Raw genomic sequence first — 27,003 nt, 5'->3', positions numbered from 1 at the left:
ATAGTTTCATTGAAATCGATTACGCGTTTCGCTCGATTTACCATGCGGATGATTCTCCCGTGCAGTACCTTAAGTTCGTTAGAGGAAACATTATACAGACGGTCCGGTAAGACGTTCGGCGGTGCAACGTAATCGCGTATAATTAACAGCGGTGCCATTAACGAAGCGCAGCTTGGTAGCAATAGTTACGACGGTCACGTGTGCCGCGTATCTAACGAGAGAGGGCTGCGTTGAAGCGGCGAAAGAATATTGAAAGAACGAGGCGGCCTGACCTCGGTTAAATTAAGTGTTTCCCTTACGACTAAATGTTTCATATGGCACTTGTACCGTTTCACCGAGGTAACGCTACAATAGGCCGCAATAAAGTGTTAAGAAAACTTGGCCGGCTGACGGGACACAACAGAGAGACTACCACGGTGGTCGGCACACCTTGAGCATACGAATATCCACATCAACTCGGCCTGTTTGTGTGTCCTCTTCGCCCTTTCTCTCTTTCTCTTCCCTTCTCACCTTACCATCACCTTTTCTTCCGCTATCTCTATTTACACGATACGTGTGTGGCCTACGATGCAACCCGTTCTTTTACACGTTCCAGCTCCTCTTCTGCTTCTCCTCTTCTGCTTCTCCTCTTCGCCCCGTTTCTCGCCTTTCCACGCCATCCTCCTTCTCTCCTCCTTTCCACCCCTGTCTACTCTTCTCCCTTCCCCGAACATTCCCTCGACCATGAACACCGCTACCACGATAGGATATCGCCAAGTAAGTTCCCGCTCGTTCGAGCAGGGTCTCAATCCAATAACCATTTAAGAGCCTTACACTCGTACCTTACACGTCGAGGAAGCCGCTTTTACACCGCACCAACCTCCTTCTTGCTCCCTTATGTCCTCTATTTCTATCTTCCTCTGCTGCTCTCTTGTTTTCGCTTCTCCTCTCTAGCAGCCTTCCTCCTCGCCACCTCCAACACGCCTCCTTTTTTCCTCCCCTTTTTTTCTCTCTCTCTTTCTCCTCTTTATTCCTTTTGCATCCCCCTGGACACGTTGGCGGATGGTAATGGGGTTAGCCAGACCATGTAAACGCACTTAAGCGTCGCTGATACAGATAGAACATAGCGTTCACTGGATTAAAAAGCATTTGTTTCTGTATCGGTTACGCGTTACGCGATTTGTATCGTCGGCCGGTAAATTGCGTCTTTATTAGCCATTTAACCTAGCCACGCATTGTACGATACTCACGCGAGATATAGAGAAAACTTTTAAACGATTCATCGTCATCGATATCTTACATTCTTTTTTGTCTTTCACTCGCCGATCCTCCGGCTCGAGATATTGTTTTCCTCGTTGTCCAACGTGTCGATTAACGATGATAAATGATCGGTATTGTCGCCATGTTGGTTTGTTAATGTCGCAGTCAGGACACGATTGCAATACCTGAATGTAATTCCCGTGAAGATTTATGAAATTGCGTCCCGTCGACGCTAATACCGCGTAGTCGTACGCGTTCAATGTCGCGATACGAAGACGCTGGAACAAAGAGGAAAGGCGGACCAAGCTATTGTTATTCTAAAATTTGCTTTTCAGAAGACGCAGGAGTATTATTATTAATATTCATATCACCCCTCGTGGATGCCAGAGAAGCACGGGCCCCGTTGCCCAACCATTTTCTTTCCCTCTCGTACCCCTTTCGGGTACAATGGGTTAAGTAGTGCATGTAAACATACTTAAGGGTGTTTGAATGGAAGGAAAGAAGGGAAAAAACCGGTGCGGTTGAAATTAAAAACCATCGGTGGTAACGAGCTGCCATAAACACCGGCCCGTGCATTTATATTTTCTTCCCTTCCCTCCGATCGCATGAACCAACAACATCTCGCGGTCGAGATAATAAAGAATTTTTCTTGTCGTGTCTCTTTTAACGAGCTCGCAATGATTTATCTATATTGAACCTATGAGACACAATTTTCCATAAATATTCGTTATTGGAATAGAAAATTGCGCAGCAGAATGGGGTGGGAACTTTTGTATATGATTTTCACGTTTTGTGCCAGTGAAATTAAACTGTTGAAAAAACTGAATTGCTATAAATTCGAACGTTAAATTCATTCACCGTAGAGAATTTGGTTTATTCGTATGTTTTACTTATCTATTTATACTTTCAATCTGATTATTTACGTTGTGACTTTGTTTACCTATTGTACACCCTCTGTTTGCTTGTTTACATCTTCCTTCAATTTACGTATATTTTTAGATTATTTGTTTACATTTCGGATTTATCTACGTACATTGTATATTTAGTCGTTTACGTTTTGGTATGACTATTTTTGTACGTTGTTTATTTACATCTTCGACTTATGTTGCGTACAAGTTTTATTTTTATTTCACGGTGCACGGATTTAATTTCCGTGAAGATCGATGATTTGTTGCGACATCTCGAACGTGAAGTCACGCGCGTCTCCATAGTTATTTATTATCGTTTTCCTTCTGGTATCCCCTTCACATCCTTTTTTTTTTTTAATTTTCCCTTTGCATTTTCCACAGGTCACTCGACGTTATTGCGCGTAACTCATGCGTCGAGGAAATAGACGATCGAGCTTGTAATCGTGATCGAAATATAGGTGTCTACCGTCTGTGGAATAAAATGTATGAAATTTATCAGACGATAAATTGCGTGCACGAGATCGATATCGTAGTTGTTGCAACTTTAAACTCAAGTATTTATTGTAATTATAACGAAGGCTTTATCGTTCGGTAAACTGTCCCATAATTTTAAAGATTAACCGTACCGTGTAACATAAAGATCATTTAATAAATATATTCTTAGTACAAGTTTTTCTATTCAGTTCATTTGTATTCGTCACTCTTCGCAATTTCCAATAATTTCCATGATTTATTTTTAAACGATCCAAAGTATGAAATCGACAAAAATTCCATACTTCTCATTTCTGTTTCATGTGACGTCGGAATCGACTCGATAACGTTCGTGCAAAACATCGCGAAATTCAACTCGGAGATATCGGTAATCCGTGTCTTGGCTTAACAATTACTAGGTCGATACTCGCGAGCCATCGTCCGTACGATTAATTACCCCCTGTCGAGTGGCGGAGGTAATTGGATTGCAATGAACTCTTATCCTGACGCCGTTTAATCGCGCGACCAGTGACCGCTTTTTATCTATCGATGGTCCATTTCGAGGATGTTTACAAACGCGGATCCTGCTCGAGATAATGGTTAAATATAAATTGTAGCCACAGAAATAGCGTACGGATATCGATAATGTTTCCGTTGCGTATTCGGGGATTCGAAAGCAAATATCCGAAACAAATATCCGATATTCGCCGCGCCTTTCTTTTTTTTTCGTATTTCGGATAATTTTTGACAATTTTGAAACATTTCGACGCAATTTTTCAATGACGACCTAGGAAGTGATTTCGTTTCATTTGTAAATAAGTTCTGGTCTTATAATATAGAATTAAATGGTAATTGCTGCGTTTTATCTTATTTCAGATCGAGGATGATCCGCAGAAGGAGAAGGTAAATACAAAATTATTCTAGTATTCTATTGGAAAACCGAAAAATACTGCGTAATACCAAGACGATCGAAAGGCTAAATAACATAATTATGGTTGTTTTAAATTATACGCGGTGAAAATTATACACTGAACCTTAACACGTAATTGAAGGTAAGGAAATTCTCCTTCGGAGAATTCCGGCGCAAACACGCGGAGGTATGTAGTTGAACCCGTTTCTGCATGCGGTTCGTGTGCAGAATAGGTAGAGTTATCTCGCGTCATCTAAATACCGATATTCAAGGCACTTAGGAATTCTCACTTTTCCTTTACCTCTGTTCTATCCTGACGAATTAACTCAAATTATCTAACAAGTACAAACATCTGCGTGTAATTGTTCCGCTTACTGATTCATTACGCGACAAATGTGTCGCACAAAATTTTCTAATGGTCAAGATATTTTAAGACAAGGATCGTTTATTATACAGATTGCTACTGTCTGATTTCCTTTAGTATGATTTTCATATATTTCGTTTGGTTTTGAATGGTCACGTTGCTTCGATAATACGTTCCGATTTTACGAATAAATCCTGCATCCAATTTCTGTAAACCAGGGACCACGACCTGTCCCTTTTGCCTTACGGAGAACGATCGGGGAGGTCGTGACAGAATTCAAACAAATCTTGTCCATCACTAACCGTACGAAACGAATTTCTGGACCCTGTCGGGAGATCAGGGCTCCGTCGTCGATCTCTGTGCTCGAATCAAGAAACAGTCAGTGACGTGCTACTGTGACAGAGTAGGTAGTACGTTTCCGGCGACGTGATTCCCTCTCGGACGACAGATTCACTTTTTCTTCGGACGTGAGCGAAATCCAGTCGCTTTCTTACCTTTATCGCTGATAGTCCTAATGTTTTCTCGAGAAAGAATGATAACGGCGGAGAAATCGAACTTTCTGCTGATTTCTGAAAAATTATTCTACTACTATTTCCGCATTGTCGTTCCACCATCAATTTTTGATACGATGTTGTGCTATTTCCTTCGTCGGCAACAATGGTATCTCTTAATATTCCACGTATCACTTGTTCTTCGAAACTACAATAAAATCGATAAACGTATTTTTTCATTTCCTTGACATTTTTGCAACGTTTCCGACAACATTTTTGCCGCTGCTGCCTGCTTGTTCTCTGTATTCTTAATCTTCTTACGTGCTGATTCGCACGACGTAACCGGCACACTCGAAAAGGAGTCGATACGTGTGTCCGATAATTCGGCTACTTCAACGAGAAGATCCTTTCAGATCCAAATTCTTTTTCGGATCCAAGCGAGCCTTTTACGGCAAACCAGTGTAATTAAGGACACGAAGAAATCGGTGACTTCCATATCCTGGAAATCGGACTTACACAAAGTCAAACCAGCCCGGTTAAACTTCAGGTATCTTGATCAACCTGTAAATACTTGTCGGTTCTCTCTGCCGCAAGTTTTCTTCTTTTTGTCGAGCAATGTTGCAACGTGAGGCGTCGGGAGTTTTTGTCGAAGTGAAAGCAGTTACAGTGTTGCAAAGAATGTGGTCGTCGAAGACTAATGTTTCGTGGTAGTTTCGGGGCGGGGTAATTTCCTTAACATAATTTCTGTCGACGCTGCGAACATGCACGTGGCAACAGCCTTAAAGTACGAAGGTTCACTTTACTGAACGACTTTTGGACGGGTAAACTTTTCATAACTACAAAGTAAGTCTTCTAGTCGTAAAAATAAGTGTACTGTGAGCTGGTTTAACGGTGTCTTAAACAGCGACTAACGCACAAATTCTTTTTGAATTCCGTATACTATGTCGTGTGCGCGACGAACTCTCTGGAAAATAGAATCGCGTTTCTATCGTCTTCTTCGCTTCGCTACATGCGAAATGGTCGATTATAAAGTTTATACCTGAGTACGGATTCCGACTATGTTTTCTCTTTTTATTTTTCGTAGGAGCAAACAAATTTCAAATTTTAACTCCTGTAAAATGTTATTTCAATCGAGTCGATTATTTTACATATTTGAACCGTTTATTGTATATCACGAATCAACGGTTAGTCGAAATGATCAGGTAAATAAACCCGAGTAAATCGATACGCACAGATCGCTGCAAAGTGAACACCGAGTTCTGCCTAAATATTCACCGATATGGCGGCTCGAGTCAACAAATATCGACTGAAGTTCATTTTAACGATTAATCCGATTAATGTTATTTACCAGATAACGCGATACATTAGGATATAGGTATCCCATTAAATCTTCTCGTGCGAACGGCGGAACGAGTTCAAATTACTTCAAATAGAATCTCCCCACCGATCTCACCACGAACCCTGTTTGTTTCATTAAAATTCTCTTGAAAACAATTTTCTAAAACGTCTGGTATTCCATTAGCCGTCATTACGATTAACTAGATTACATTAACTCTACGACTTATTCCATTCATTTGCATCGAGATTCTCTTGCTGGAAAGCCAACCGCGCCTTTTCTAATCCTTTAGCTTGAAGTTTCTCCGGCTTTCCGCGCGAGAAAGCGAGCTGATTCGAGCGTGTGTCAAGGTGTGTGGAGTGGGCGGTTGACACGAGCAGTCCCTGAAGTGGAGAAAGAAGAGAATTGACCAGCGAGGCGGAAGGAGGGCTTGGAAGGTAGCATTAAAGTTCCAGGCGGTGTGCTCGGCCGATTCTCGCATCCACCTCGGCTCGCCACGCCGCGTGCCATCGCTTCGCTCTGATATCCATATGCAGTAGCCCGAGGAAATAAGCTCGCTCGTAAATAAGAAAAGTTCTTGCGTCTCTGTGGTTGTTCCGGTCTCCCTTTCCTCTTCGTCTCTCTCTTTCCTTCGGTTCTGTCTCCTCGGGGCTGTTCGCCGGCTTTCTCGGCGCGTGGCTTCCGAGATATCGAGTGATTTGTTGCGATTCGCTCTCTTTTTCGCCGGGACACTCGCAAGAGAACCGGCCACCCCCGTTCGCCACGCGATACACCGATAATTTCGGTGCTTTAGGCACGGTAATGGCGCCGCCACGCAATGCCGTCGATCTGCCACCCCTCCTCACTTGCAATATTATTATTTCCAGCGGAATAATATATAAACGCTGGTTGTTGCGTGTCTGCCAGTCGAAAGGGAATAGTCGTGGGCAATGTCTGAACCAGAACGAGAAAAGCGTGTGATTTTTACGCAGAAATGGCAGGTAGTTAAACTTTCGGTTGCTCGATATGAAACTGCGAATTTCGATATTTCAGGGAACCGTCCGCGTTTTTCACGCGACTCTTTTTTTAGCAGACTTATTTTTATTTAGGAGACTGGCTTTTGCAGATATTTTTATGTGTGCATTTTTTTTAGTTACTATCGCGCGGCCGGATGAATTTCGATATCGACGATAAGATTCGAAATTTCGAATGTTGAAAAATAACAAATGCGCGAATAAATTATCGGGTAAAAACAGCGTAAGGTTCCAAGGTTCCATATCGTCGTCGTCTATCCTAATTCAAAGTTACTCCAGAATCACCTCTTCGAAAATCTGCACATTGCCATCGAAATCGAACTATCCCTAATAGCCTTCGTCAATCACTTCGAGAGTTTCACCTTAAACGTAACGCGCGTTCCATCAAACAAACGTTACGGCGAGCGCGGACGTAACGGCCAATAGGGCGAGTTGACGAGTCTGGACATCCTATAACCGACAATCCAGCACTTTGCGCACCTTCGTTGGCGGCCGTCAGTTCGAGGGAAATTTAAGAGCGTCGCGTCTCGCGATCGCTCAGCCGATTGATTTACACGGCGCAGTATTTTACCAGCGCGCGGCTATTTTGAAAATGTTCGGCTATACCGCTGCGTAGTTTTTCAGAATCGTCGTCACGCTTTCGTCGCCTTTTCCGCCATTCCTTAACGAAATTCTTTCGTGTTAGAAGATTTATAATCGATTAACCGTAGGGAACTGCGAAACTGGGTGAAGGATAACGAGAATTTTCGACAACGTTCGGTAGAAGCACGATATATCTCTTGAATATTCGTCTATATAACCTCTTAGATGTTATCTGTAAGAAGGAAACTGTTTGTAGCAAATGGACTTTTATTGCTATTACTGGAAAACAAAGTTGTATTCCTTTTATAAACCCACAAACTTTTATCAAAATTAGCGTCGGGTACTTCCCGCATATTCGCCAGCAGTTATTTCCCCCCCCCCCGTTATTGAAGATACAAGAAAGTTACGTTCCCTCGGAAGAGGAGACACGGAGCAATACTATAAAAGCATATAGGCGGGCATCGACTGCCGTATCGCTGTTATAAATCATATGAAATGCGTCCATGAATTAAATATTTTCACGTACATTCACAACGCATTTTTGTACGAATTCGTTCCACACTTTATCGACGTTGAGATAAACTTTTACGCGCCCCTGCACTAAACGGCCATCGAGGAAACCAAGAAACGTTTCTTTAACTACATGCTGTCCATTCGAATAAAAAGCATCGTTCGTAAAGCAACGATGTTGGATTTTCTTTAATTAAACTCTGACGACACATCGATATATTCCAACACGCGATAATAAAAGGATAAGCGAAAACCAAGGGATTTGGAGGGATTTTTCAAAGTACCTAAACGAGCAAACATCAACGCGGAAGACTACCGAATCACCCCTGTCGAAGGACACGTTGAAGATGTTAACGAGATTGCCCCTTGAAGGCGCGTAACGTAGCTCGATACCGATACTACGTATGATCGAATCCGATTTGGACGAGTGTCGACCAAATAAAAGTCGACTAATCGATCGAGCCAATCCGTAAAACGCGATACATTGGTGTTAATCCAGCGAAGAATCCTCTTCTAGCTACAAGCTATTCTCTGTTCGTTAATGGAATTCTCGTAGGACGTGGCCCTACGTGGTTCGCCAAGTGTCGAGCAGCTAACGTGGTCGTGGAAAAAGGAGGTCGAAAGTGCTGGGCTACGGTAGAGGGGAAGAGGGACAGAGAAACAAAGAAGTTGGCAGAGGGAATACGTTTCACGTTTCTTATCCCGTGAAATCTTGTGAATGATTGCCGGTGATTTACCGGAGCCCGACTGATATCTCTCAAATCTCGAAAGTTATGGCGCTGCCGTGGTGTTCGCAGCATTTCGCGAAAAGTCGACACCGGATTCTCGCCGCGCCTGTGTTCCAAGAGATTCGTCGGCTGGAAAAAAGTTTTGGCGGTACCGTCTGTCTGCTCAGTTCGTTCCAACGATTCCCCCCTTTCCATTCGTCCATTACACGGAATGATATTTTCGAAGTCCTGGCGCTTCTTCGACGTGAGAAAAGAGGGTTGGATGTTGCTTTTCTTCCCTTCATCCTCTTATGATATCGTGTCATTCGGTAATTCAAAAAGCAGACGCGATGTACGTATAGATATGTATAACATAGATACAGTTGTTAACAGAATTTGAAAATTGATCCGGTACATGGTGTGTCGAATCGCAACTCGGTCTCCCGAATAAAAATCGGGGATCTTGATCGGGGGTGGAGCGATTTATAACCGTGACACCCTAGCCGGCGGGAATTCGCGTGGCGAAAGAATTCAAGAAATAACTCCCTTTGTGGGTACGCGCAGAGGGAGCTGCCGAGTCAGGAATTCGAAAGGACTGGTACTTTCGAAAAGGCTGGTGGCGACGCCGGAAACGCGGAACAGAGACGTTGGGTGGGTGATCCTGGAAGTCTTTGCCCTGAGTTTCGACCAAGGAAGAAGAGAGGAGACGTGATGCTGATGCGACGCGACGCGACGCAGCGCGGCACGGCGTCCAGAGTGGCTCTGGCCCGGATCTATATATAAAATAATCCCCAGAAATGGAGGGAATAAATCACTCGAGTCGTGAGAGGCATTCCTGATCAGATAGGGGTCGGAAACGGGATAAAAACGTTCTGTCTCCTTTTGGATCGCAAGGAACTTTGCTCTGACCGTTCGCCACCCTCTCCCTCTGCCACCCTTCGGGCTTTTCATGCGGCACCACCGCATCCAGCATTCGCCCTTTGTGCCCATTGGCAGCACTCCATTATTCGACCACGTCAATTACAGCCTGCGCGCCTAACGACTGAAGAATTCGACGTGCCGCCGCCGCCGCGAGACACGGGGCCCTTACGTTCCTCCCTCTTTCTCCGTCTCTCTTCCTGTTCTCCTGTCGGACAGTCGAGTACGCTCTCGAGCGGAGCGCCAACCTATTGGGAATTGATAGGCGGAAGGGTGAGTTTCGAATCGACGAAGTCGAAGACCACCGAGTCGAGATCCTCGAATATGTTTCCCGACTGGACGCTCATTTCATCCCCCGAATCGGTTCCGTCCAACCTCCTCTCGTTCTTTTCATTTTGTCTTAGGTAAATATTTAGCTCGACTCGATCGAACGTGTTCCTAAATATTTGAATTCTCCGCGTCACGAGCTTCTTTCCAGGACACGGGCGGATTAGAAGCGATAAAGACGATTTGCGTATATAGAATTATTTTCATGTTCGGGAGAATTGTAGTTTGGGGGAGTCGTGGTACGAATTGGATATACGAAGTCGAGAGAACTACCAAATATAGGAAGTTTCTTTTTCCCGGAGAAGAAAATGTTTCGAAGGTCTTATATCAACCGTGTCAAGCCCCGATCCTCAACTTAAACATTGTCACGATAACCCAATATTCGAACCATTCGTCACTGTACCAATCTACCCTAAGAATCTTCCATCTATTCCTAACGTTATCTCTGACGCACAATAATACCAAAGCCAAAATCGCAATCGTAGCGAAACAACGTATAAACAAGGAAGCATCGTGTCGGCAGCTTTTAAGACGCGAGATCTAGACGAGTTTCAATGTGTGACATGCAAATAATCAAAGCTTGATGAATATCCCTGACAGAGTAATGAGTTTTCCTAGGGACGCAGCATCAGGAAGGACTCCGGGAGCAGCCACCCCTAGGCGCGAGAAGTCGCAAGACTCGGTGCTGAGGGAGCGAGATAATTCCAACATTTTTCATTTCGACGCTCACGCGCCATTCGTTTGATCTCGGCCTCCTAATGAAGCCGATCGACCCTGTGGATTTTTGATCTTAATTCGACGAAGATTGCGACTCCTGATTTTACGCGTTCGAATTAAACATCGTTGCGCCGTTTCAGCCAACTTTCGACTTTTTTCCCTCGACCTACATTTCTCTCATCTCCGGCGTATGCTCGCCAAGGAATAGAAGGGTCGGCAAAAGACAGGCCCCGATCAATTTTTCAAGAGAAATCGCCTGGCAGTGGCGGGGGAGGTGTGGACGAGTCTAACAATAATTGATTAAGAGATGCGAGGGCACGGATAGGGAACCAGGCTACCTTCGTTATTTTTTCTTCGACGCTCGATAGCGACCTCTTTCCTTCTCCCTTTTCTTCTTGACGTTACCCTCTTCTCATTATCTATGGACTCGTTTATGAGTCGCGAAATTTTCATTACGACGAGAGTGCTAGAGTAAACTTGGAAAGTTCTACGCGGAGAAACACTCGCTGATTCTATGATTAATTAATATTAGAAGGATCAGTCGAGTGACATCGAACGTAAAATTCTTGTAAATGTTCCTGGATTTGTCCTAGAATTCTTGGAAATCTTTGAAGACCAAGATGAAGAGTCGTTATTCCGTCAAGGATGATACTCTTATACGTATTCATATATATCAACTTAGAGTGGCTACGAAATTATAGCGTGTCCGCTATCAATGATTAGAGCCAAGCGTATTAATATATACAAACTGTTGATGATAATTCAATTTGTTTTTATACAAAATAAATTTTACATTTGTATTTTACGCAAAAAGGTTTGCGTTTTTCGTATCGCGCACGGAATACGGTGTATGATATAAATATAGAAAAGATTAAAAGTACCCTTTGCACGAATGCCATTCCGCCCATAACGACCCAGACGAAAGAAGAGTAGCACGATTTCACTGACGTTTGAAACAACGTAGGAACCGTGAAACCGAATGGAGCACCTCTCCTGTTTCGCTCGTTTATCCGTTTCACTGGTACGTCCGCCTCTCTATTTTCTTTTCTGGACGTCTCCCGCGTCACGAGGCCCTGATTGATGCGTCGAAAGTCCCCGTAAAAAGGCCGCTGCGTGAGAAGTAAACGTTCGCGAGCAGTCGTATATACATCCTTCGTATATATCCGTGAGTCGTTAAGTAGAAATTTGCTCTCGAGTGGCATCAGAGGCGTGACATCTCCAGCGCGTGGAAAAAGGTTGTGGCGGCGCCCATTATAGGAGCAAGCTGGCGGATACGCTACTCCATATGTCGCTACCAATATCGGCCGGTCATCGATCATTTCGAACTTCTTCTCTGAGTACCACCCATTCGAGGCCACCGATTTGGGACGGTATGTAGTCGCAACGATGCATGTCTGGTCGATCTCCTTGTTTTTGTATTTTTTCTCTTTCTTTCCTCCGTTTTTTGTTTCTTGCTCATCGACGAAAGTTTCGGAGAAAAAAGCCAAGGGATCCGCAAATGGATCGTTCGTTCGTGCAGGCGTTTCGAATCGTCGAGGCGGTGACTTTTTCTTTTTTGCCAGTGAAAGAGCGCTTTCACGTAAATTAATCGAAACGCCGCGAAATGTGAAGAGCGATGCAAATTCTCGTGCTCTATCGCTTTTCTTCTTCTGTAGGTAGCTACCCTTTTCAGAGATAGGCGTATAAATAAAAAAAAAAGGAGAAGGACGAAAAAAAACATACGATAACCACGTATATGTGAGTTTCGACGCGGTCGCCCGTGGATGTAGCAGAACGCGCGCGTAATTCCGCCGCGGTCGTGATAAATAGACTGGAGGTTACATCGACCAGCTTCGAACATCGTAACAAGGTATCGCGCGCTTCTTCCAACGTTGTCGATCCGAGAAGGAGGAAAGATCGTTCCCGTTGTACGCTGATCGTGTTTACTCTGCGCCGTCGGTATATATCGAAGGTCTCTCCGCGGTTGGAATGCTGATCGCTTCTCCTCGAGTCGTCTATCTGACCTGCGTACGTTCGGGCACGCACGTCTGATTTATGCGTTGTCGCGGTAAATTTATGGGTTCGCGGACGAACGAAGTTATGAGAAGGAGGATCGTCGCTGCGTGTCCCTAGGAAGCAGCAGAAACGCGAGGAAAAGTCGAAAAGTCATCGGTTGCACAGGGGGGAGAGGTCAGGCCGTTTAGTATGCGCTCCCATGCTCCCAGCATTTCCATTAACTCCATGGCTGACTGGTTGCTTGGCTGGTTGGCTGGCTGACTGGATGTATCGTGGGATACGAGTATAAAGGATGTTCGTAAGGGATGCCTTCTTCTGTCTTGCTCGCCACATTATCGTGTTACGTGTTACACGGCCGTTAAGGTAACGACTTGGACAAACTTAACGCCATTTTCGTAATTCTTCTTCCGGGTACGTGCGCTATTGCTTCGGTCTTGGATTACTGAACGAATCGTAATCGTAGATGAAGCTGAATGAGGATCGAATTTAGATAATCGAAACGTTGTCCGTTCTTTGTAGAATCACGAATTAGAAATACAATTTTCTCCAATCCTGCAGATCTTACTCGAGTAATTAACCTTTGGTAGAAACTAGAAGAAACAGTACCGGTGCTTCGTTAAACTTGCGGTACAAACTACATCGTGTATAGAGATTTCAAGGGCATAAAATCAGCAACGTGTGCGAGGACATCCGTAAAGAAGGCGGAATGCACGGGCATCGGATGAAGTCGTAAAGCAGGACGAGGGTAAAAGACCTGGAAGCAGGAGAAGCGAGTCTATAACGTAGGATCGTCGCGCGCCTACCCTTGGTCGGAGGTGTGGAAACGACCCGAAGTCGTTTTCCCGTCGGGTCTCCGTGTCGTTGGGAACACACGATTCTGTATACCATACAGGAGACCGCCATTTCACGTATGCGCACACGTTAGGGTGTTGCCGAGACGTTGTGAAGATTCATGACGCTCGGAGAAAGTTCGAGGGGACCAAGTAAATGGAAAAAATCCATTACGCGGTTTTATTCAGTCCGCGACACGATATCGAACTACCACTTTTTAATTATATTTCTGGCAGCACGCGGACGCGCATTCTGTCTCTCCCCATGGGAGTCCTTCAATGGGAATTTTTACTTCTGTAATCGGGACCGTTCGCTGAAATGCGCGACCACTTTCGTTATTATCCAGATCATTCTCCCTGTCGGATTCGCTGAATCTAATTATATGCTGGTCCAAGTGCTTTTTTTCATTTTCGTTCTTTTAGCTTGGAGCGCACACAGATTAAATTCGGTGGGAAATTGTAACGATCAAATTTATCGAGATTTCAATATCGAAGCAGGTTTGATAACTAATAATAAAAATCTCGCGACCACTGGTTGGAGAAATAAAAATTTACAAATTATTTTCTGTCACGAACTCGACATTGATCCATCTACCAAAAATATATTTCATTCTTTGTATAAAATCGATGCTGAAAAGTTTAAAGCGTTCCTTCGGAGCTTTAATGGTTTCCTCACTCATCAATTACTCACGCACTCGCAACCGTCTCGTGCAAAAAGAAACAACTATTTTTCATCAACGGTTAATTGCCAAGAATGACGTAAGAGGACAACGGAAGAACGATTTATCTTCTCCCCCGCGTCGCGACACGATTATGCAGGACGAAACGGCTTCGACATTTTCGTTGCGGGTTAAGAGGTGGTAGAGAGTCATGTTCGCTCAACGAGGCAGAAGGAAAACGAAAGCTCGCGTTGAAAGCAACAACGAGGTCGGCAGTTACGAGCGTCGGGAGACGTTCTTTGGGAAATCGTGCCTTTCGAGTGATTCGATGAATTTGTTTTCCCGCCATTCTCTTCCCTCTCTTCCGTACTTCACTCATTACGATTACACTCAACTTACTTCTCTTTGCCGCTATGAAAGCCAAAGGTTTCTCGTCGATCGTCCTTCGATGTTCTGCAGTTTCGCGAGGTTTGAACGAAAAAGTTGATCGACGAGTTTAATGACAACTTGCTATTAGTTAGTCGTGACAGATAAGCGACGTACAAGCGAATATTTGATCTTCTCTCGTGATTTTTTCGTCTCATGCACGAAGTGCCAAGAAAATTTAGCTAAGGTTAACTGTTAAGTTTTGAATTTATATAATCGATATTTCGTGAATTAGATGCAGTTCTCCGCACGAATATCCATTTAGTTCAGCTTAAAAGCATTGACGAGAATGTTGAGAATTATCGATCTTAATCGCCGAAATAAAAGTAAAGGAACACTAAGGTTTCACTTAGAATTCATATTAAAATAGTTTTAGATTTATTTAATAAACGATTTCCAGGATCTTCGTCGATATACTTTTGCACGCGTCTCGGCATTCTCTTTGTCTCACCATCTTTTATATCACACTGCCGACGGAACAGTTACATTCATCTGTTTTTCCAGACGCTGTGCACACACATACTTCCATACATTCATATTCACATATACGCGGCTAATCTAGTCTAGCACACAAAATTATACATATCTCAATAGAGAACATGGGCCAAATTTTTCTCAAAACAATGGCGTATAACTCGGAGAAACAAGGAATTTCGGACAGTCAGGAACGAAAGGATGATTTGTAGCGAAACCAACGTAAAACGTAATACGTGAGCGAACGCGTGCACCGACATACGATCTTTCACAGAGATCAAATATTTTCGTAATTAGCCCTCTCCCAGTCACGCATCGGCCCCCTTCCTCGCCCTCGTCCATCCTGTGCTACCATTGGAATTGATTTAATAAAGAGCCACCTTGCGTCCATTTCTGCGATCACGTGCAAATTGGATGGATGGTTATTGCAGCCCTTCGATTTCGAGTTGTACGTTTTCGAAATACGATTGGATATTAATAAAATAACTGTGATACGGTCATCCAACGACGATCGGCGAAATTAATCGCGGGCCTATTGTGTACCGTCCTTTGTCCACGTTCTCGTAACGTGTCCCCGTTGCTTCGTTTATAGACTCTGCCTGCGCAAAATAAATAATCTGTAAAATTGATACAAACAGCGTTTACGCTGTCCTCCACTTTCAGTGCTTTCGTTAACTTTGCATTATCACGAAAATCAAGATCGCGAGTACGTTTTCTATATGTAATAATCTAGGGATAGAAACAAGTAGTTAGGTATATAATAATTCGACCTTGTACAGTGGCTACTATATTAAAATTCTTCTGCTTAATCATAGAATGATTACGATCGTTTAGATTCATCAGAATTATAATCGGAGAATGTACATTAAAAATGTACCTGTCGCGTTTTTCTTCTGTGATCGTTACACTGTAGATCTTCTAAAAGATACGTTATCTGAATTATCGTGCGCGCCAAATGGAAGTCTCAAGTATGCAGACCTTTTTTTATTGTTTTCCGAGTCGCCAGTTCAACAGCCCTTCGATAGCCACGTGCCACGACACATCCTGCATTTTAGAAGGGAAATTCGCTGGACGTGTTTCGACATACTCGTAGGATGTTCGATCGGTACAACAAGTGCCTCTTCCTTTTTCCTGCTCTCCTCGTCTTGTCAACGCGTCCTTTCCCGATTCCTTTGAACCCGGCTCTCTCCTTACCGTCAGTCATGCTTTCCTCCTCCCGGTTTGCTAAGAAGTTTGGCAATTTGTAAGCCAGCGTCGTCCACGGGGATCGAGGATATACGCACGTGCTATGTGGCCGTGCATGCTTCCGTGTATGTACGCGAATCATGCATATATGCATGACACATAATATACATACATATATGCATAAGCGGCAGGACCGAGTTAGGGATGAAGAAGGAGAATCACTTCTACAGAAGGGCAACGGGAGTCCTTTGAAACTGGCTGCTGCGCGACACCGCACTTGCGTTTATTTCAATGAAGCTTTTAGCTACGACTGTATCACGGCTTTTCCTTTTCATAAATGGTGCAACTCTTCGAGAAGAGCATCGAAGGGTCTCTGGTAATCCTTGAATCCATACTGTCCGTAACTCTTGCGGAACAAAGTATTTTGTTGGATAAATTCGCTCGTTGCCTAAAAATACTGTTTATAAGGAGGCTGAATTCTCCTATTCGCTAAAAGGTCCTGACGTCTTACAGCAAACGGAGAAGATGCTGTTGTTTTGTGTCGTTCGAGCTTTATATTATATGCGTGTAAATAGGCGATGCTATTCTACTATTAAAATTTTAACGCATAAAAGTTTTTTATGATAACTGTCCAAATACTTTCCACTGAACCACTGTATAACGTAAGTTAGCCTTCCTAAAAAAAAGTTCAATTCCGGTCTCATCATAAATTTAAGCACACTCTGACATAAATTAAAAAGATTACCTTTAGTATTCAAAAAAGGAAAAGGGGAAACGAAAACTGCGAGAGCTTATTTACGGGACAGTCGTCGGGGCGCCAGGGTTTTTGCAAAATTAATTTCTGTCGCGTCAAGTACATATTTCCTCGGCGAGCGGACAGCCGGGACAAAACAATTTGCGATTGATTCCGCTGCGATTGTCAAAGGGTGTCCTCGCGACCGGTGTGCCCGTGATCATTTAGGTGAAATACAAGCGAAAACAATGTACGCGTGGATCTTGCGTTAATCGACGTCGTGCGCCGTTTTTGCGCTCACAATTTCGCCGTTTTCCATGGCGCCCGTCCCGTTCCATCGAATTTGAACGCGTGTTTGCCAATTTGTTCTTTCGCGTGATGATTCCAGGACTGTAGAAATAATATTTGTAAAGTATCACTTACTAATTGCAAGGAAATGTAGCTTCTATATAGTCAAAAAGAAATTTAAAAGATTCAAGTTAGAAAAAAATATTTCCTGCGCAAAACGTGTAGATGCGGAATTGACTTTCGATTAGGTTTTCCAGAACACCGTTAATTAACATAAGTGAGCGACATTAGGCGTCACGTCGTCGCAAAATGCGCAGCACAGAGATCGGATAATTTCGTGATAATTACACGTTCATCAATCAGAGCCACACAATATACCTCGTACAATTAGTTTTGTGGAATAAACTAGTCCCCAACGCATTAATCGTCAGTGATAATTATTAGCGCGCCGAGATGGCGTGCCGATACTCACGGAATCATTTCTTTCGTTTTTTCAACGATCTCGTTTGACGCGCGGTAAAAAAGAAAAGCGAACTAACCTACCACTGTGAGCGGGGGTAGTAAAGTGAAGTATAATTTTCAATTTTGCGATGTTATCCGTATCGATCGAGGCAAACATGAATTTCAGATTGTAGGCGACGCTGAACGTCGCCGGCTTTATCATGCAAACGGCGTTTTCTGTTTAGGCGTTCGAACGAATAAAAACACGCAAAGGAATTTATGAACCGGCAGCACGAGCTTTCCGCCGCGAAACGGGAAAAGAGAGCAGTCGGCTGACGCGTTATCGAGCCAGCTGTAATTCATCTGGTAAATCCTCCGGATCCTAATTTATGAAACGGCGCGCGAAACAGTATCTCCGTCTTTTTAAAATCGCCGGAAACGCGTTGGTGTTGCACACGTGTTGCGGCCTGTTGCTATTCATACGTATATGGCATCCGTCTACTGCTTGTTTCTTGCGAGCAAACACAAAACGCATGACAACCATTGGCGCCGTTTATACTATCATCCGTACGTATGTATTTGGACATCTCCTAATTATTGCTAATATACGTTAACTCACTTACCGTGGAAAACTTTTACGTCCGCGTTTGATTCCAATTACAGCTCGGGTAGAGAATTGACAATCGTGGAACGTTGTTCAATCATAACTCAGAAAATATAAGAAAAATATTAATCCTTTGATCGAACTACATCCCCGATGTTTAAATATTTACAGTCGATAGCGTACGTTCCTGAGGGATTTTATTCTATTTTATCCTAACGACCACGAGTAACAACCACTTCGTTTCATGGAATCGATTTTGTATATTTTCGTAAAAATACTAAGTTTGTCTTCCTTTTAAAGAACTTCTCGAAAGTTTACACAAACTCGCGGAAAAAATTAGTACCATTTTGTAAAGCGAAGGAACGGTGCGGCAAACTTTGAGACAGCGAGTTATTGGCTGGAGTAAAGTTCGCGTAGCTTACAGCGTCTACTTTTTCTACTTCCAACCGTAGTGAAAAAGCCTTCGCTTGCAATTAGCTCTCGTTACAGGAATCATTATCGTTCCACCGTGTAAAGACGCGAGAAGACACACGAATCTTCTACTTTAATTCGCGTTACGCGAATTAAAAAGTTCAAGCTCGTTGAATCCAATCTTCTTTTCGCCGCCGCCACGCCACGGAATTTATTGCACAGGACATCCGGCGGTCTACGGAGGGACTCGGTTTTTACCGCTGCTGAAGCGTGAACTTGACTTTGTCGAAGTTCCAGAGCGGCCCGGAGGGAAAGAACCGCTCGTAAACGTCTACTTGTGAATGAACTCGCGACTGCTCTGCATCTGGTCTTAATGAAAAAGAATTCGCGACCAGATGCCTGCTACTTTTTTCCCTGCCGCGTTTATCTCGAAGCTTCGCTGTCGTATCTTCGAAAGCGTCCTAGTCGCGTTTTAAAACCGTTTAAGATTTTCCACGACTTCTTACATTCCGCCGGAGCTTGCCATTCAAATCTACAACTTCGATTGTACTTCGATAGCTTTTTTAACGGAAACTCGTCTTCGATATTGTCCACGGACGAGATTACGAGGAAATAATTGATAGCAACATAGTGAGCAAATTTGCATTGCAAACGCTCGATCACGATCGTGGGAATGTCCACTTTGTTGAATCGATTCATCGTTAACCTTCGCTGTGTTTTCCGCTCGATTGCTAGAATCTTTTAGTAGCGAGAAGGTAACATAAATTTTTCATATACATACGTACTTAATTACTTTAAGTGGAGCGATTTGGCTCGTTCGATATACGCGATCGAAATAGAAAAACACGAGAAGCCGTGCCAATTCTGTTTCGAGCGACTGCGACGACGAACGAAATCGATTGTAATTTCCATTCCGAATTGAGCGTTCCAGGATGGTAATACGGTACCATCGCATGGGTCGAACAGCGTACTACACTCGACATAATAACCTAAACCTTCTCCTCCTTCCACTCTCCCAATCTACCTCTAAATGCATAGCGAATAATAGGAATCGGAATAGGAGAGCAAACTGATAAGTGAAAGATCGTACTTAGTTTCCACAGGGAACTCGGTCAGTCGCGATCCAAAAAGAGCATTTTGTATTTCTATCGTTCCACATACGATAGCGTGGTATCTATACATATCGGAAATAATGTTGAAAAATTCACGATGGTTGTAAAAAGAGGGTTAACTGCATATAGAAAAGTAGATCGAACTTAATTCTCGAGGTCTTATAAATTGTGGCATCGGAAGAAGTAGGTAAGTTCCGTTTCCTTCTAACCTAATCCGATCCACGATACTTTCGCAGAAAAAGATAGGTGAAAAGGGGTGGAAGATAGCGATACCACGCGCGGAACTGGAGATCTGGTAAATCGGTCGTTCTCTTGTCCGGCTCGATCAACTCGATCGGTCGTGTCGAATTTAGATCAGAGGTTACGACTCGATCACCGCAAGGGCGGCCGTGAATGAGATTACGAGAGCGAGATTTCTGGACCGCAGCTGACGCTTCGAGAGGAACCACGACCGGATACGAGCGGTTCGAAGAGGGCAGCGATGTCACGTGGCGAACGTTTTACTCGCCCGTCCGTGCATCTCGCCATCAATTTCGCTCATAAAGCGTTCCTTGCTCGAAAACTTTCAGCTCGCCCTGTCCTTTTATTCTTTTTTTTTTCGCACTTTCTCTTTCCAAGAGGAGCACCCCTCACTCCAATTTTCGCTCAATCCTCCCCTACAGCTTGTCTCCTCCACGACTCTGGACACGTTCTTACTGTTCGACACACGAACACAAAGCAACCCGGGTCCTTCCAGAATCCACCCTTCGACCTCGCCTAGATTGAATCGGGGGTGCTGGAGGCTAGGAACGTGAATCGCATGTCTGATAAGAAAGAAAAAAAAAAAAGGAAGCAAGGAGAAAACCGTACACTCCCGTTTTGTCTCGTTCCTTTCTCGCGTCCCCATGGATCTCTGCTGGGTTTTTTCTCGCCGGAAACTTCGACGGGACTTACGCATTTCTGCGCCACACGTTTACGCTGATCCTTGTTCTTTTTCTGAGTTGTACACTCGTCTGAAAGACTAAAAAGGGCTGCGGAGAATTTGTATATATTGACAGTCACATACAGCTGATGCGTAGTTCGCGTATATCATCAGAGGTTCATGGCTCTTAGACTGTTCTAGTGTACCTTAGAAATTGAAAAGTCTCTTTCGTATAAAAACATTTATGAAACTATACGTCTCAGCTTTAGTTATCGAAATTCTAGTAGTTTGCACTATATTCTTTGTACTAAAATTTGCTTTACGCTTGTTCCTTTTTGACAAACTGTTTCTTTTTATTATGCTGTATTTCATAATCATTACTTCAATATCCTTCAATTAAAAGATATAGAGCAATTCTCCAATCTGTATCACGCCGATCAACGATCATACGTCCCCAGAGTAGTCAAAGAAACGATTATTCTCGTTACCGTAAGAAGATTCACGGAATTCTTTGTGAATCGAATCAACGCGTTTGATGAGTCAGTCGAGGTATTGTGCAACATTTTACACACTGACTATTTCTGAATATGTTGAATCAAGAGACTTGTTTATTATTAATCAGCCTTTTTAAAAGTCTTCTTTTCCACATGACAATGAATCTTTTACGACCGCAATCACGACCGACTAATACGGAATCAACTCGAGCTACATTTCTGCGAATCGCACGGTGACGCGCTTTATTTCAGCCGTCTGATCTCATAACACGCTTGCCAGCTCGCTATCCGATCAGACTTCGGAATCTCTCTCTCTCTCTCTCTCTCTCTCTCTCGATAAAATGACCGCTTCCTGCGGACGTAGCAATTTAACCTCCGAGTTTCCACGCGGCTGGTAAACACCCAGTTAATATCGGTCGTACGTGAAATCGATCGGCTAAAATCTAGCTTAAGGTCGTTGCAGAAAAGCGATTTGATCGACTAATTGTAGTGTTATGGATCATGAGTCGATTGCTTGACATTTCTAATCGCGAAGCTCTGTTTAACGTCTTCGTAACTTTGTACGAATTAGATCGAGCGTTTTGAAATCACACTTTATCGTTTACGACGCATGTTTTTGACGAATGAAGTTTTATCGAAGCTCGCCTTCCGCGACACTATCGCGTTAGAAATTGTTTCCAATAAAATACCAGATAGAAGATAGATAGTACGAAGAAGAACGAACGAAATCGGTAATATCGTTCGAAGACGATAACTTATCCAAAGAGGAAGGGGTCAGATTGGATTTAGAAAAATGAGGAAAGATTAGAAAAATATTCCAAGAAGTAAAATGAACCATTTGAGAAAATTGAGCTGTTACGCTGAAACGACGCGTGGCTTCGCGCGAAACGATCCCAAATGGTTTTCCAAGAAAGTTTAATTCACGACTAATTTCTAAAACGCATCTTCGCTGTACTGCAGCATCGATTAGATTAGCATCGCGGCGCGCGACTGGATGAACCGGAAGACACGTAATCGCGCGATTTCTGTGCGCTCGAGATATCACGTGGCGCCGAACAACTTTTTGGATTCGTGTGCGTGTACGTTGAATTCGCGATTAATTTTATCTCCCGGCTCCGATAATGATTTTACGAGGAAGTTGATATCCGGCCGTGGCAGTTGCTATGTGTGTCATTCATTTCTGAATGAATGCACGTTCGCCGTGAATGAACGGCAGCCAGAGTTATTACGCTGCACGTGAATAGCCGTTCCTCGAGCTTCCGTTCGACACGGCGAACGTCCCCTGGCACGTGACACGTTTGCAGCGTGATATCACCGGCCACCGAAGAACGACCAAGTACGCAGTTTCTCGCCGGTGGGATTACGTACCCGCCAGTTTGAACGCGAAGATAAAAAAGGAATCGTATTTTCATCCGGTCTGCTGATACGATCGCGCAGAAATGACGGCTATCGTTGACTCAGACGGGTGTTGTTCGATCGAAAATCGCAATGTTTATTGTTGCTTCGTGGCTTATAACTTTGTTTCCTTTGTGCGTTTCTTTCTTTCCAAAGAATGATAGCCTGTCATCGTTTGTTCTCTGGTACATCTGAGAATTTTCTTATTCTCTCGGCGGAGTTTTTCAGTAAAATCAACATAGGAATATGTTCTTCGTAAGATGGCGAAACAAAATGGGTAGAATTAACGATGGAATGTTCGTTCAGAGTTACACCTACGATGTCTTTAGCAAGAGCGTCACAGAGTATGACAAATATAGGCGGTCGTTTCTAGAAATAACGTTCCTATCGCGCAGCAGAACGTTGATAAAAACGGACTGCGTAATGCGACTGTTTTTGCAGAAATAACACGTGTCGCACATTTTCGAAATTTCACGGAAACGGCCTTTGATTCACAGAGATTGCGTAAACCGGCGTCGAGCATGATAAAAACAGATTAATGATTCAGCGTAAGCAGCGATGACTTGCCGCAATTCGTCCTTAGCGTATTTTTTTACGACCAGTTCGTCCACGATAGCTTGATGCATAGTAAAAAAAAGATTTAAACACGTTGCATATAATTTACCTAAGTAATTTTAATACCTTGACATAGTAATTCGCTTATGTGATAAATTCTTACCATCGCGGCGTCCTATCAAGCCGGTTAATTACCGATGAAAATCGCAAAGGAATCTGTTGAATTGCGCATAGATTTTCGCTCGTCACATGCTAAATAAGATAATGAAAATTGAAATGCAATCTTGAACTTTGCACGAAGTAATCAAACTTGTTATCCTACTTGTGTACGAGAGCGTACATCCAAATATCCACATGCACTCTGTAAATCTGTTCGCTCGCTATGAAACTAGCATAAACATTTGCTTTGTCCTCGATCCATTCGTCATTCACAAGTATTCTATCGCCGGCACGGAATTAAATCGCGTCAATATCGTTTCCGTGCTTATCCACACAGTTAAGCGAGCATTACGGCCCGCGTCCACATATTCCGCAGCGAATGCTCTAGATTCTTGGCTCGGTTGTGTGAGTGGTTTCATAGCAGGGCAGGTACATACGGGCAACCTGTTGCGGCGCAATTTTTACCAAGGGTTCCGCCTCGTCTAGCGAAACTGACACCCGCTGTAAATCACTCGTTCGCCGCGGACATGCATCTTCGGATCCGCCACGTTGCTCCATTTACGATGCAGACTTATGGAAAAATCGCTCGATCCCGATCCACTCGCGGCGGCGAATCTTCGACGCGCGCATAAAATATGCATGAAGAATTCGTCGTTGGAAGTCGTGCACGTTGTCGTCGCGATTAATGCGCTTCGAGACTCGAGGCGAATTCGCGCGACGTGTGCGTTCCAGATTCGATTGCTTCTGCCGGAAATAGGATTACGCGTAAGAAGATTCGGATCGACCGTACGCGCATTGAGTTAGACGTCTTGATATAAATGACAAATCAGCTTCCCCTTCGAAAATCAGACGGGAGATTTGTTATGCGCGACGTGATCGTCTTATTTGATTAATCTGCGAACATCGTCCGTTATGATTTAACCGAACCTTTCTTGAATATATTTTTATAACTTCATTGGTTGCGCCTTATTTTCTCTGCTTGTCAACGTTGAGATTGATGCGAAGTCGAGGAACAGATGTTGGTAGAAATATAGATAATCGAAGGTAATAGAGTGTTTGAAGTTTGATGGTAAGAAAAAGGTTGAAGGAGAAGCCAGAAACGGGTAGCAAAAGTATCCTCCGTTCTAACCTATTTCTTGTATTTGCCAACGATAATTCAGGGAAGAATGGAATTGGGTTAAAAGGATACACGGTGGAATACAAATATCCTTTAAATCAGGCAACGACGAATCTAATTCGACGAATCTTCTTCGAATCGTTACACTTATGTCAACAACGCTATTCCATTGTATCGAAATCCGCTTTAAACGAAACAAAATCTGTGAGAACGAAATAACACGCGACAGTAGAAGAATCGTTCGAGCCAGGGAATCGCCGGTTCCTTTGTAATAGCATGTGACGAATCCCACGCCGCGACTTTCCAAGGCAAGCTGGTGAAATTCAGCCAGCAGATGCCAGTGATAACTCACTTGGGCCAAATAATGGATTTGCTCCTTTAATTCACGGTAACACGAGGGACGCGACGGTTTTCTTAGCTGTAAGCGAGATTTAAAGGGTTGAATAAGAACGAACGAATTAACACGGTCGGAGCCTTTTAATTATGGGCCTGGTCGCGCTCGGTCGCCACTGTCTGAATCTAATTTTCCTTCGGAGCAAGACAGAGCTCGATACAAATTCCCACGGCTCATCTTCTTCCTGTTTCTTCTTCCCCAGTCGCGTGCTCGAGTCGTCGTGGATTTCGCCGGTTCAACGACAAATATCGTAATAAGATAAACGATAAATTTATGATATTCCATCATATCGAATTTATATATATATTCTCTTTTGAGAAGAGAACATTGACAATGAAGTCCAGTCTGTCCAGGTTAATTTAATATATCGTGAAATAGACGTTTTATCGTTATTTATGTTTAATAGCTGATATTCATTTCTCATCCAAAATCACGATGAACCTGGGCTGAGAAATTACGCAGATACGGTCGATAAGATTCAGTAGAGTATTCTCGAATTACACGGACGTCGATGTAGCAAAGAAAGCAGTGCTATTAAAAAATATGAGGGGAAGTTAGCGTAATAATAGGAAATAGGTCGAGAGAGTACAAAACAGAGGAAGTGTCATTCAAACACTTTCGTTTCGTGTCAAACGACGAATCGATATAACAGACATCCGACATGTTCTCCCGAGTAGCGCATTTCCAGCTTCCACGGGCCATTTTACGAGGATTGACAGATGTTTCTCCGACACTGGTATTCTCGGACTAGGTGACTCGATTTGGAAGCGCTCGACTTGTTTCATTTATTTACAGACTCGTACGAGATAATGGATGGAACCTCTTTCGGATTTCCTCGTAAAATCCAGAACCGAAACGATCGATTTACAAACGTATTTTCGTACATGACACTTTGGCTTTGTAGTTCACGTCGTTTTACGTCATTCAATTTGACTCAACGTTTCTCGTATTAATCAATTCTTAATATAGCTCACTCTGTGCAGCCGAAAACCGGGGCTATAACCTCGATTGAACTTTGAGCGAGGACCTGAATCCTGAAATTGGCAGAAGTTCCAGAAATAAATTCGCCTTTTGCCCCCGAAACGAACGAAGATCACAGGTGAGAAACGCGATCAGGGGACTTTATGCGACTATTGCGCGACCACTCAGACACCGTGTCTTTCGACGATATTCGCTCCACAAAATTTTTCATCCATCAGCATTCGAATTGTGCATACGATGATCCCGCCGGATGCATTATCAACCTGCTAAATGCGTAAAGAATAAAAACACGAAACACGAGGTGAACTAGGGGGAAAAACAGACATACAGAATGTCATCGACGAGCGAGATGTCGCGGCTTTGTCGAGTCGAGCTTTCTTGATATTAAGATATACATGTAGGTGCACGCGGAATAAAATCTTTGAGCGAGCGTCACGTTTTACTGTTCCGCGTCGCCTTTATGCAGGCTACTCTTTATGTCTGGCTGTCGTGACACGGAAGGAACAAAGAAGGATATTATTTCACGAGTATTGCGATTCGGCGGGCATCAGAGTCTCCGCGAATAGCCGACTGACCGCTTCTTGCAGCACCGCCTCGCCTGCACCCTCCTTGACGAATATCAAGTGCAGTGCTTCGTTTGAATCGTCGCGTCGCGTCGTTTTATTCACTCGTTTCCGCGCAATATCGCACCTCGATCTCGTCCTTCTTCGCTGTTAACCTCGGCAAATGGCTGGCTGGCATGGTTGTCTTTACGATCTTGTTTTAGCAAGTGTCCACGTAGTTCTAAGATGTCGGTCATTTTTTTCAGCAATCGTGAGATTATCGTTCGAGGAAGAGCACTGGAAGCCTGGTACTTTTGGAACATACATTCTGTTCCAGTGTTTGTCTCTTTTTTCATACTACAGGATTTCTGTATGTTTCTCGTATCGAGGTGATTGAACAGAATACTTCGTTGGGGTAGAATCCGTAATCTTTTAATTATCACGTCGTTAGGTGCATAATCACCCGCGGCTTGTTGTAGTCTTGGTAAAATTTCATTCTCCTGTAATCGATCGTTTACTTTGGATCAACGTCATTCTCACAATGACGTTTTGTGTGTTCCAAATAGGCAACTGTTTTGTGCGAATGAAGGGCAAAGAAACGGGAAAAGAGCATCGGCGGAAAGTTGCGTTTTGCAAAGTGTTTTCATCGAAAAGTGATGTCGTACGTCGGTAGAGGAATCGAAAAAGAGGGCAGCGTTGAAAATACCGAATTCTCGTGGAAAATTTACGATTCTGAAATTTAAAGCGTCGTATCGTCACAGTAAAAATTTGTACGTGGTGTATGCATACGACGAGCGATCGACGACGGGCTCGC

At 43.6% G+C, this 27,003-nt stretch overlaps 1 protein-coding gene across 4 annotated transcripts in view; it reads left to right on the top strand.

Moving 5' to 3' along the window:
• LOC100742861 (3-phosphoinositide-dependent protein kinase 1) overlaps positions 1-27,003 on the top strand; it is a 424,087-nt gene that overhangs the window by 63,023 nt on the left and 334,061 nt on the right. For 2 of the 4 annotated variants that reach the window (XM_024365542.2, XM_012381900.3), the window contains exon 2: positions 3,495-3,521. The exons of the other annotated variants lie outside the window; for them this stretch is intronic. In XM_024365542.2, the coding sequence (XP_024221310.1) occupies positions 3,495-3,521 (27 nt within the window). The remainder of the gene's footprint in view (positions 1-3,494; positions 3,522-27,003) is intronic. 4 annotated transcript variants of the gene reach the window in all.

This window comes from Bombus impatiens, unplaced genomic scaffold (assembly GCF_000188095.3).
Source record: "Bombus impatiens unplaced genomic scaffold, BIMP_2.2 scf_0136, whole genome shotgun sequence".
NCBI classification, from domain to species: domain Eukaryota; kingdom Metazoa; phylum Arthropoda; class Insecta; order Hymenoptera; family Apidae; genus Bombus; species Bombus impatiens.
The sequence above is the reverse complement of the archived record's forward strand: the minus strand, read 5'-3'. Positions and strand labels throughout refer to the sequence as shown.